Source organism: Malaclemys terrapin, chromosome 5 (genome assembly GCF_027887155.1).
Source record: "Malaclemys terrapin pileata isolate rMalTer1 chromosome 5, rMalTer1.hap1, whole genome shotgun sequence".
Taxonomy (NCBI): Eukaryota; Metazoa; Chordata; order Testudines; family Emydidae; genus Malaclemys; species Malaclemys terrapin.
In genome coordinates this window covers 128,598,613-128,611,786 of record NC_071509.1, presented here as the reverse complement: position 1 = coordinate 128,611,786, position 13,174 = coordinate 128,598,613, and the positions used below count along the sequence as shown (strand labels likewise).

The 13,174-nt window shown below is 47.6% G+C and overlaps 1 protein-coding gene across 1 annotated transcript in view; it reads left to right on the top strand.

Moving 5' to 3' along the window:
• The first annotated feature begins 603 nt into the window (after positions 1-603).
• Positions 604-13,174, top strand: part of FGF5 (fibroblast growth factor 5) — a 29,992-nt gene continuing 17,421 nt past the window's right edge. The window contains exon 1 of the mRNA XM_054030553.1: positions 604-916. Within this exon, the coding sequence (XP_053886528.1) occupies positions 604-916 (313 nt within the window). The remainder of the gene's footprint in view (positions 917-13,174) is intronic.

Below are 13,174 nucleotides of genomic sequence, written 5' to 3'. Positions count from 1 at the left end.
GGGAAAGCCCCACGGGACCCCCACTCCGCCGCGGGTCTCTAGGAATCATTTGGGGCCGGTGCTTAAAATCCGAGCCGGCATCTTTAAGGGGGAGGAGGGGAATGAATCCCCCCCTTCACCCCCCAGCCCTATGGCAGCGACCCAATCCGCCGCCGCCTCTCCGGGGAGCCCATTTTGCCGTCCCCGTTATGAATTATTTGCAGCCTTTGCCCTTGGATAGGAATTAGCCCGCTGGTGCGTGAAGAGCCGCTGGCGCAGCCGGGCCTCTGGTGCGATCCGCACCCCCCGCCCCCAGGGCCCATGGGTGCTGCTTCCCCTCTGCCCTTCGCCTCTTCCTCGCGGGGCCACGCAGGGCTCCCCCAGCCCCGCAGCCGGGAAGCGGCGGATGGAGGAGAGAGCCTCCTTTCGGCTCCAGGCGTGCACAGACCAGTGAGATCACCCGGGTTATAAATATCTCCGTGTGCCAGCGCTGTGCTCCGGATCTCCCTCGCGCGCTGCAGCCCGGGGAGCGATGCCTGCCCAGCGCAGCTAGCCCGTGCCGCGGCGCAGAGCGAGCAGGAGCCTGGCTCGCAAGATGCGCTGGGCACCCTCCTGGCTGGAAGAATGAGCTTGTCCTTCCGCTGCCTCCTCTCCCTCAGCCACCTGATCCTCACCAGCGCCCTGGCGCAACTGCCCCCCGGAGCGCAACGCGGGCAGGCGGCCAGTGCCAGCAGCACCAGCAACACCTCCTCCGCTTCATCACCTTCCTCCCCCTCCTCCTCCTCCTCCCAAGGAAGCAGGCCGGAGAGAAGCAGCTTCCAGTGGAGCCCATCCGGGCGCAGGACGGGCAGCCTCTATTGCAGGGTGGGCATCGGCTTCCATCTGCAGATCCACCCGGATGGCAAAGTCAACGGCTCCCATGAAGCCAATCTCTTAAGTAAGTTCAGTTCTCTGCCCTGGGGCGGTCACTGGGCCACGGGGGGACCGACAGCACCAGGGAAGCAAGGAAATCCTTCCCGGCGCCTGGGTCTTGGGTAGGATTCCCAAACCCTCCCCATGCGTGTAGCTGGATCTATCCCTCCCCATGGGTGTAGCTGGATCTGTAGCGTGATTTGGGCTGGCTGGGGGCAGAGGCCATGTTCTGCCTTTATGGCCTCCTAAAGATCAGCTAAACCTGAGCCCAGCAACTGGAGCGAGCAAAGGTAAACATGCCAGATTGTCTTCCCCGAGCTGGGGGCTCTTTTCTGTCCTCATGTGAGCCTTTTTTTTTTTTTCACTCCGGGCTAGAGATTAAGCAAAACAACAGAAATCTGCGTCAAATAAATGGTAATTAGAAGAAGTTGTAAACATACAACTATTTGATGGGACAAATACCAGCAGTGATGGTAATTTAAACCAGGTTGAACGTTCTAACGAACAGTGATGCGAGTGCAGCTAGAGAGAAGCTAAGTGCAGTTACCTTGGGATGGCAGCAGTGTGTGTGTGTGTGCGCGCGCGCGCTTTCCTGTGCGGGAAAGTTGTGTGTGTGTGTGTGTGCTTTCCTGTGCGGGAAAGTGTGTGTGTGTGCGCGCGCGCGCGCTCTTTCCTGTGAGGGAAAGAGTTATAAGAAAAGTTCAGAGAAAGGCCAGGCAATAGAGAGAAGCAAAAACGTGTATTTGAACTCCTGGGGCATAGCGTTCAGAACGCTATTTGCATGCAATAAGGCTGGTATGTCATGTTGCAAAGTTGGGCAGAGCTATAAGTACTATTTAAAAAACCCCAATAGAATGGATTTCACCCTAATTTCTCATCCTGCATTGCCCCAGGCGGATACGCTCATTGATATGTACTGTGGGTAAAGGCACAGGGTCTGGCCCTGCAACTAGCCTTGAACAAGTAAGCCTGGGTTTCATGTCTCCGTTTCACTCTATACTTAACGTTGTGACTTTACCTTTGCCACCGCAGTGTGTCTCATTTCATTCATTTTGACTCGTTAATAATGGATTTGCTGCGCAGAGGCCGGATCCCATTCCCCCGGAGATACAGCTATGACAGTGCGAAGCGATGGGTCGGGCCGCAGCCTCTTTGCCTCTGTGGGGAAGAACTTACTCATGTAGCCAACCAGGAAGGTTTATTCTACTGTTGCTAGCTGAACTGTACATGTGTGTGTGTTTTATACGTGCAAACTTGAATTCCATAGCTTCATCTAATCTATCTTCACACACACACATACACACACACACACACACACACACACACACACGTATATATATGTATATTACATGGATATAAATGAGATTAATGGCTATAAATATACATAGATTAGGTGTGTTTATATAAAATATTCTCAGGCCTGTGGTATGCAGGAGATCAGGCTCGGTGATCACACTGGTCCCTTCTGGCCTCGGAATCAGAAATCTAGATGATGTTGTTATAATTTAGATAGACACTGCGGGACTAGATTATATGGGTGTGAATTTGGCTTGTTGCAGACCATGTGAGTATAAAGAGCTAAAGACGACTGAGATGTAGGCCGTGGGAATAGGTTCTGTGGCCCTACATCAGCTCGAGACTAGGTGGCTCTAGATGATTGATGTCCATGTCACTCGGATCGAGACTCGGTGGCTGTAGTGAAGCTTTGCACTGGTCACTAGCGCGCTGTCTGTATGGCCTGGTCCTTCGGGCCTCCTGCTCTCCGAGCGGGTTGCTCCCCCGAGGGGTAGGGAGTCGCAGAGAGCTCGGGACAGTAGCTATTGTAGCTACTCTGTGAGCAGCCGGGGCAGCGGGATACAAGGAGGAGAGCCGAGGAAATGCAGCGGGAGGACAGGACTGGGGGAGCCCGCCCGCTGCCTCTGTGAATAACGCAGCGTTACTGCGCGGTAATTTCAGAGCTCAGCCCCTGCGGTGGGCTCCACATCAGAGAGCACCCGGTGACCGCGGGCCCCAGGGTGGCTTTCAGCCGCGGCAGGATCGGGCCCGGGGCCCCAGGGTGGAGCGAGCCTGTGATCGCTGGGCAGAGAGCCGCTGCGAGGTTGGAGCGGTTGAAGCGGACACGGCCCCGCACAGGTGCAGCCCCTGTAGGAAGCCAGGGGCGCAGAGTCCTTCTGTCCGCCAGCGGCCTAGTGCAGCTTTGTTTGGGTTCAAGGCTCTTCCAAACGGAGCAGGGGGACGCCTGATGGGTGGCTGGGGGGAAGGGAGCCCCGTTCCCTCCCCACGAAAGCACCCACCCACCCAGCTGTCTGCCTTGCGCTAGCACAGCGTGTGACATCCCTCCAGTCCTCCCTCCGCCGGTGCCTCGCCCTATTGCCACCGGCCCTTGTCTCAGCCCCCTATTCCCCCGCCCCCAACACACGGAGAGAGGCCCCTGGGCTCCTTATAGCCTAGAGATCCCTATGAGGAGAGACCCCAGAGTTTTAGATCTAAGCCAGGGCTCCCCGCGGTGAAAGGCTCTGGCAAAGCAAGTTTAAGAGGAGGAGGAGGGAGCAGACCATGGGGAGAAAGGGTATATAATTGGAGTGAGTCCCGCAGAACAGCTGGAGAGTCACCCGGCCCCTTTACCAGCCTATTGAAATAAGGGGGCGTGCAGGAAGGTGTCAGCTGGCCCAGAATTTGACCCACAAAGAAGAAAACGGTCTAGGACTACGGGGCAGGATTTTCAAAATAACTCAGTGTTGGCTTAACTGCTCTCACTGAAATCACTGGTGAAACTTCCCTTGATTTTAATGGGAGTAGAGTTAAGGCATGGTGGACCGCGTTTGAAAAGGCCACCCACGGGAGTTAATTTATTTCCTGATAATGCAGCGTTTTCACCTATTGTCCAAGTCTGAATAATACTCGACTAAGCCTTGTTTTAAAATCTGTCACGCAATGGGGCTCCCATCACTTTTCCTGAGACTTTCCTACAGTCGAATACGTTTTATGGTCAGCATTTCATTTATTTATTTGCTGTTACTCATTCTAAGTTTTTCAGTTTCTTGATTTCATTTTATGTCTCTCTCCAACTAATTGCCTATTTTGGATTCTTTCCCCTCAGCTGTAACAGTTTACCTTTTCCCAAGATGAATCTCTGCATGTCTCTTGGGATTATTATCTCCCCTGTCTTTACTGGTGTTCACAGTTTCACCCAATTCATCTGTTATTGTCATAAACCCACTGTTTATTCCTTCATCCATATCATTAAAGAAGAAACTAGATAATATAGGATTTAGTAATACCTAGCACATGAAGATAGTGCTTTGAAAATGTAAAGGACTATAGGGTATTCAAAATGTCCTTTTTAAAAAAAAATGTGACTAGGTAAAATATTACCTTACTCAACAGATCTGCTCTCCTCCAGTATTCAAAATCGTAACTAATTATTACTCCACACAAATAAGTGTGTACTACTTGTTAGCCTTGGACAGCCAATACTGCTAAACCAGCAGGAATTGTGTTCTACTTCTACAAGTGCATCAGCAACAGAATTTTGCTCTAGGTTCCAATCAGTTACATCTATGCAACCCCAGTGAAAGCAATGGTGTTACACACTTGTCACCAGAGGCAGAACTGGCAGACAACCTGGTTGCACAGGTATCACTGAGGGAAGAATTTTGCTGCCAGAACCTCTATTACAGATGATTGTGCACAAGAGGGAAAGAAACCAGTTTGATTTTTGGTTCCCAGGTTCCATCTGCAAGGCTGGTAGTAAGAGAAAACATCATTTTAATAGTAAATAGTACACATTTGATATGGAAATAATGAAGTGACAACAAACCTGGAACCCTTCAATATTGTCTTTATAGTCACTTTTCAGAACAGAACCCCATTTCAACTAATTAATCCTCTGAGCAGCCATGTGATGAAGCAAATATTATTAGCCGCATGTTAGATCTGAGAAAATTGAGGTAGAACGTTTAATAGCTGAGCAACTCCAGTTGATGTCAGTAGCAATTGTGAGTGCTCAGGACCTCTGAAAATGAAGCTACAAGCAAGAGATTTTCAAAAGCACGCTGCACTGGCTTAGCTCGGCTCCCATTGAAGGAAATGAAAACTGAACACTTTTGAACATCACACCCCAGATGACTCACCCACCCCTACCTCACAAGCCAGTGGCAGTCACTATTAGACTTTAGGAGTTCCTGACGTCTATTTCCATGCTCGAACCACTAGACCATACTGCCACTTAAAATCTGAACAGATGCGTCATGTTTTGTCATGTCTTTCATAACTTCCTACTTATAACTTTGTCATTCTTTCCTTTTTTATGTTTCGTATTGTTTGAGTGAAGCAACAAGATACTTTTGTTTAAACCTAAAACTCAGGAGAAATGCGAATACCCATCTCCTCCTGGAGGAGCTCCCGTCTTGCTGTTATTGGCTTTGACTACTGTTCAGGTCTTACTATTACTGCGCAAAAGTCCTATTATTGGAAATCAAAATGGCAGAAAGAGCTGGTGGTGCTTTAAAAAGAACATTAAAAACATAGGGTGTGGTTCTGTATCACCTCTGGATGTGGAATGCTGGTTGATTCAAGTGGGAGTTCTGCTCAAAGAGCACTTACAGAATCTGGCCCATAGTAAATAATTTAGGCCCTGATCATGCAATCAGTTCTATTCAGCCACAGGGCTGCACCTGGGCATAGCTGAGTGCCTCGCATTCTATCCACATTCAGTGTAATTCTTCCTAAAAGAAAGGATAATTTTGCACTAATTAATAGCAGAACTGTACTAAAAACTGTGATACCATCTCATATTCTGTCCTTAACTCATCACATTTTTTTTATAGCTATTGCACCTCACAGAGGGCTCCATTTGGCCATTTTTGAGGCTCATTCACAAAATCTAGAAGGTTGTATGCATGGCCAGGAAAGCCAAACTTATACTAGATTCTGTCCCTTTAATCTTTTCCAGGCATTGGTGTGTGGATCTGCCGGTGGGTGAAGTTATTAGGTCTCTGTTTCAACTCATAGAGTTTCCAGCTAATGAACCTCTTGAGGAGACAGTGTTGGGGATTCCAGAGGAGGTGGCTGGGGACGTCAGGCATCTGAACCCATTGATTCTCAGAATCAGTGGGGAAAGACGCACTCAGCCAGCAAAGGAGCGATCTGTCCACTGTTCTCTCCAACCTTCCTGTCCTCCTGGGAACATAGGTACTCCAGGAGTCATGCTGTCATTGGCTGTCCTGCCTACAGTTGCGCAAAATCACCAAGAGGGGCGCAGGTGCAGAGTGGAAATTAATGCTGCCGGGCTCAGCATTAATTCCATGTGGATAGCCACATGGATAACCAGCTGCTCTTTAGCACCCTCCTAAACATGTTTCTCTTCCTCCCTTTCTCTTGATTCACAGACCCACCAGCCTGGTGGCCAAGTTGCTTCCCCAGGCTCTTGTGTGTGGCAGCGAGCATGTAGAAGTGTGAATCCTTCTCCTTCCTGTCATCATCCACTCTTCCTCTGCAATCCCCTCCTTCTGCACAGGTGGAAAAGGGGAACCAGTGTCAGTGTTTGACCCATACATACATATACAACCCCTCTATAGCCCCGGCAATACATCTTAGATTGATGCTTAGACAAACAGAATCTCTAATTTCCTTCACTGGACATAATATACCAACTGCGAATAGTATTCTCTGGAGTTCAGCCTTGTTTGTTCTGTTGCTTCTTACTTAGACAGGAACATCTTTAAAATGATTTGATTAAGACTTGGAACACGTTCTCTTGCCCTGTACCCACAAATAAGGCTAAGATTTTGTCGTGGTTATTTTTTGGAAAAGTCACGGACAAGTCACAGGCAATAAACAAAAATTCACAGAAGCCGTGACCTGTCTGTGACTTTTGCTGCTGTGGCTCCATGGTTTCCCCCACCACCGTGGTGGCTGGGAGCTGTGGGGTTCCCCCCTGCCTGCGGCAGCTGGAATCTTGGGGGGAGGAGGGGCCCTCCGCCAATGGTGGCTGGGAGCTGCAGGGTGGCCATATTTCCCAAAGAGAAAAGGGGACACCCCCAGTCGCTCGCCTGATGCATCCACTCCCCTGTGTGAGGGTGTTGCCCATCGCTGGAACCCTGAGGAGGGCCCCCTCAGGAGTCTGTCACCTGTCCCTGGAACCTTGTAGGGGGCCCCCTGTTGCCTGTCACTGCTGTTGCTTGTCGCTGGAACCCTGCCAGGGCCCCGCTGGCTGCCAGCTCCAGTCCTGCAGCCCCTGGGGCTGAAGCAGAGAATGTCATGGAGGTCTCTGGAAGTCACGGATTCATTGACTTCCATAACCTCTGTGACATAAATATAGCCTTACCCATAACTGAGGCTTCATCACACAAGCTGCAACATAGGAGAGCATCTGAGATACTCATGGCCAAAGGGATATTTTGAGTGACTGAAGCTCATCATCAGAATTCTTCATCAGGGAAGTTCCAAGATCCAGTGTGTTTTCCTGAAGCCTCCTGGGGAGATGTGAGAAGAGGGTCATGAATTTCAGAGGCATTACACAGTCAGGGTTGTTCACACAAAAAGTAAAGGTCCGTAGACTTGCCAAATAACTGCGAAGGACCCAGGAGCAGAGGAGGGCCCCGTGCAGAGATCACACTGTTCTCAGGTGGAAGAGGGGCCGTAAGCTACTTCCACAGCCACATTCCCACCTTCTCAGTGACCCGGGGAAGGAGGGTTCAAAGTTCTACAAGTGGGGAAGGTCTGAGCCAAGGGAGTGAAGTCAAGAAAACTCAATAGACATGGGGTGTGAGGAAAAGTACTGCTATGCATTAAAAACTGCCCAAGAGACAAGAAATAGGGATCGGTTCTGAACATGGCAAAAGGTTAATAGAGGGGGCCCCAACGATGTTGTTTAATATATTCATTAGGGAACTGGAAGGGGGTGGACCAGCAGAGTGGCATGTTTTCCAGCTGACCCTAAATTATTTGAGTATATCAAGATTAGAGAAGATTCTGAGGAACTTCAGCAGGACCGTATGCATCTAGATTAATGGGACATATGAAAGATGGTGTTGACAAAGGCAAGAAAATGCACATTGCAAGGAATGGGTTGAGCATTTCTGGGTTCTGAATTCAGTGTAACCACTCCAGAAAAAAGACCTGGGTGTTATTGGGGGAAATAACCTCAGCCGAATGTGCAGCAGCATTCTAAAAAGGAAACAAAACATACAAATGGATGAAGAATGGGATAGAAAATAAATCTGAAAATATTATAATGACATTTTATAAATTGATGTTTTGCCCTCACTTGGAATATTGTGTTCAGTTCTGGTCACACCATATTAAAAAAGGAGTAGTGGAAACAGAAAGGGTTCAGAGAGAAACAACAAATGATCAGAGACTTTTTTATGAGGAGAGATTGAAAAGACTGATATCATTTAATCTAGGGCGGAAATCAGAAGGACCTTAGTCTCAAAAGTTTTTCCCTATGGGTGGACCTTAGGGCTCCCCAGGGACACAGGGGTTCACTCACATAGAGCAGTTTTTAGGATGAGGGCCTAAGAGGTAGCATTATAGAGCTACACAGAATAACCTATGATCAGGTGCTCTTAACTATCTCTTTGGAGAATTCAAGAACAAGGCAATATTCAATGAAACAGAAAGGTGACAAATTTACAGTTAGTGAACAGAATTTGTTTTAAAAACAGTGACTAATTAATGGGTTGAGTTCATTGCCACCACACATCACTGAGGCCAAAAGTTTCAAAAGTGACAAGTGATATTGAGTGCCCAACTTGAGACACTTGAGAGAGGTCAGATTTTCAATAAATGCTGAACACTCACCCCCCTCTGAGGTGTCTCAAGGTGGGCACCCAAAACTTGAAGTACACAATATCACCAGTGACTTCTGAAAATCTCCACCTAAGAGTTTAGTAGGATTCAGGAGAGGGTAAGATGTTTATATGGATAATGAGCACATGCACAGTGACCGCCGATAGGTTAAATACATTTTTTTAATAAGCAAAATACCACATCAGGTATAAATCACCCACTAACTCATGAGATTTAGGAAGCAGATTCCCAAATGAGCAGGTAAAGCCATAATTGTCCATTGATGGGTTGTTTCAACTTCATCGGAAGCACGTGGTATTGGCTAATGTCAGAGACAGAATATCAAACCACTGGTTTGATCTAACTCCTGTGTTCCTAGGCATTGGCTGGGTGGGACCAGTGGCTTGAGGGGAAGTGCACCTTGTTAACCCACATACCCTGCACAAACACAAGGGGAAGGGGTTGCATTTACTTCCCAAACCTCTCCATGTAAGCGAGGCCCAAGAACAGATGTACTAGAGGAGCCTCCTGCAAAGAGGCTCCAACAGAGCTGTGTGGCCAGGAAGTGGTGGGGCAGCACTGGGGACCCACGCCTAGATCCTCAAAAGTATTTAGGCTCCTAACTTCCATTGATATCAATAGAAATTAGGAGCCTAAATACCGTTGAGGATCTGAGGCCCAGACCCAAAGGCAGGCACAGGGTCTCAGTGTCAATGCTGCCTGCGGACCATGAGGCTTGGGAGGTAGAACCACTGCTTGTTCTATGCACCTTGCAAAGAGTTTATTTCCCCTCTGAACCTTCTTCTGCGGGTTTTGGTCATGGGAAGTGGTGCTCTAGTCCTGTCTCCAGTGCGTTTCATTATGGCTACAAATCTGCACTGGTTGTCACCTATGAGATTGGCAACTGCTTCCATGTCACTAGGCTACACGCTATCTCTGATCCACAGCACAGCTCCTACATAGAGTAAAAAAACGGACTGAAGGCAGCAGATGGCCTGTTATATTGGCTCAAAAACTGTCTGTTTCAAACAGCAGCATGCAAATAACTTCTCATGTTAGGTTATCTGTGCCTTTTTGGGTCACATAAACCATAAAAGCTGAGAATATGCAGAGCTGGGAGGATGGAAGAACCCAAGTGAATCAACAATTCTGTGGCCTACTCTTCTAATGCAGAAGTTATGCTAAAGATAGGAGAGCTGCAGTGTGACTGTGAGGTCAGAAGAGAAAATACAGGGCCCCCTTCTAGCCAGAAATATGCTTGTGTCTCTCCTATTGAAATCTGTGGAAGGATGTTCTAGTCCAGGGGTCAGCAACCTTTGGCATGCGGCTCGCAAGGGTAAGCACTGTGGCGGGCCAGGCCGGTTTGTTCACCTGCCACGTCCGCAGGTTAAGCCGATTGCGGCGCCCACTGGCTGCGGTTCGCCGCTCCAGGCCAATGGGGGATGTGAGAAGTGGCGGCCAGCACATCCCTTGGCCCGCACTGCTTCCCGCAACCCCCATTGGCTTGGGACTGCGAACCGCGGTCAGTGGGAGCTGCGATTGGCCAAACCTGTGGATGCAGCAGGTAAACAAACTGTTTTAGTCAGAGAGAGCATTGGACTGGTTCAGTTCTTGGCATAACTATAGACTTCCTGTGTGAACTTGGGCAAATCACTTCAGCTACCATCTGCCCCAGTTTTCCTTCTGAAAAATGGGCATAATATTTCCCCAACTTATAGTGGGGTTGTGAAGATAAAATCCATTAATGATCATGAGGTGTTCAGATGCTACAGTAATGAGGCTATAGAAGTACTTAGATAGACACATCATATATCTGAAGTTGGAATTGGGTCCTTGCTATATAAGATATCTACATTTCTAGATCATACAGGTTGCAATTCTTAGGCTGAAAAAGATTAAGGATGGGACATGTACCGTCTGAACGTGCTTCTGATACAGAACTACTCTGTCCTTCAATCTGAATATCCTTGCTGATGTGGGTTCAATCAAATCTCAAAGGCCCAATCTTGTATTTTTCTTGTATACCAGAGCTCCCCCTGAAATAAAAAAGAGATGTGTATGCTCAGGGATTGCAGGATCAGATGGGAACATTTATGATATTCCAAAATAGCTTTATAAAAGTGGGTTTATTTTATACATTTTTCAAAGCATATTGTAACCCGAATATTTCCATGGGCAAAGTTCTCTCTTAATCAGAAAGGCATAACACAGGGGTTCTCAAACTGGGGGTCGGGACCCCTCAGGGGGTCGCAAGGTTATTACATGGAGGGTCGTGAGCTGTCAACCTCCACCCCAAATCCCACTTTGCCTCCAGCATTTATAATATATAAACAAGTGTTTTTAATTTATAAGGGGGGGTCGCACTTAGAGGCTTGCTATGTGAAAGGGGTCACCAGTACAATAGTTTGAGAACCACTGGCGTAGCAGCAAGCATAGCACGTTCCTCACATATATTTATGTATGATACTATACACTATTATGCAGTATTGCACCATTATGTAGTTTATATAATTTCTTCTGGTACAAATTATAGTGGGATCAACAGTGCTGCTGATCAATTCATTGAGTGGCTGTTTGCACAGTGAAACTATTGATTAGGCTTTTAGAGAATGATGATCTTATATAAAATGAATTGTCAAGCAGGCCTGTATTTTGGGGTTCAGATTCTGATTATTTATGCCAGTTTGATACTGAAGTAACTTTATTGACTCAGTGGAGTCACTCCTGATTTAGACCAGTGTAAGTGACATCAGAATAAGGCCCTCCGTGTAGTGGGTCAAATTCTGATTCAATTAATTGAATTAAGGATAGCAAGATTTGGCTCAACTGAAGTGACCTTTGAAGGTAGAAGTTGTACGGGGGACTCTGGCCTCATATGCCTTTAAAGTGAAGTATCCTAATCATTTTAAGAATAATTGGCACAGTTGAATTAATATACAGTTAGGATCAAATTAATCCCTTAACTGATAAACAGAACTCCCATTGTCATTAGGCATTGAAATCATGGATGCAGGCCAAATATGGTCTTAATTTTGCATCATATTGCATGAAAAACTCGTAAGAATAATATATTTTCCCGGTCTTTTTTAATAATATTTTTTGTTCTTAAAAATTTGGCATAAAAATGTCAACTGACATCAAGAACTAATCTCCCATTTTTTTCTCTGAGTTTTGGGAAGGGAAAAGAAAATCTGAAAAAACATAATTTTTTTCACCAGCTCAGTAAATGTCATTATAGATTACATTTTTTCATGTGCGTGTATGAAAAATCTGTGTACAGCAAGCTGAAAAGTTACAGTCTCATAAATTTTCAACAGCCAAAATAAGATAGCCCCCCCCAAATGAGGGTGTATGGATGTAGAACAGAAAAAAGGAAATATTATGTATGAAAATAAAGGGCCTGATTCTCCTCCAACTTACACCGCATTTACACAATTGTATGTCCATTGACATCAATTATGTTATTCTTGATTTACACTAGAGTTAATAAGTGCAGAATTATTTCCAAATTGTATATATACCCATTTGCTTTTATACATGCATATGTATTTTGGTTTGTTAATATATAAACAGCTCAATTCACTTGCAGGGAAACCTGGGCTGTAGTTCCTTACTTGTGGAAAGTCCACCTGAAGAGGAGAATGGGGAGATTGCAGAAATGCATGGTGACTAAAACCTCCATTCTCCAGGGGACCCAGAGCTGGTTGTCCCAAGCAAATAGTGGATGGTGCTGGGCAGAGAGGGAACATGGATAGGATGCTCAGGACAACTGATCCAGTCCATTTCCAGGGCAGCTGGGGGGTTCCTATGGAGACATGGCTCCAGGATTTCATAACCGGAAGAGGTGGGGCCTTTAAATCCCTGGGTCCTTTAAATCAAGATTTAAAGGGCCCGGGGCTCCAGCTGCAGTAGTGGCGGCTAGGAGCCCCTGTCCTTTAAATCATCTCTGGAGCTACCAGCTGCAGAGGCGGCCGGGAGCGCCGGGGCTCAGGTGCAATTTAAAGGGCCCGGGGCTCTGGCCACCGCTACCTCCCCGGGCCCTTTAAATCACTGCTGGAGCCCCCGGCTGCCGCTGCTACCCCGGGGCTCCAGTGGTGATTTAAGGGCCCCGAGGCTCCCCGCAGTGGCCGGAGCCCTGGGCCCTTTAAATCACCGCCCGAGCCGCTTCCGCTAGCCAGGGGCTCTGGCAGTGGGGATCTGGTGGCAATTTAAAGGGCCCAAGGCTCCGGCCATAGCTGGGAGCCCCAGGCCCTTTAAATCGCTGGCCTGGGGAAGCCAGTTCTGGTATGGCACGGTGTACCAGCTCTTGCCGGTATGCCGTACTGGACCGTACCAGCTTACTTTCACCTCTGCATGGCTCTGAATTAAAACTGCCTTCCCCTGCCAGATTCCAGCACCTTGCTTTGGAGATAACTTCTCCATCTAAAATGAACTGGCCAGACCTGGCACAGAAGGAATCAAATTGAAACCTCCCGACCCAGCAGGAGTG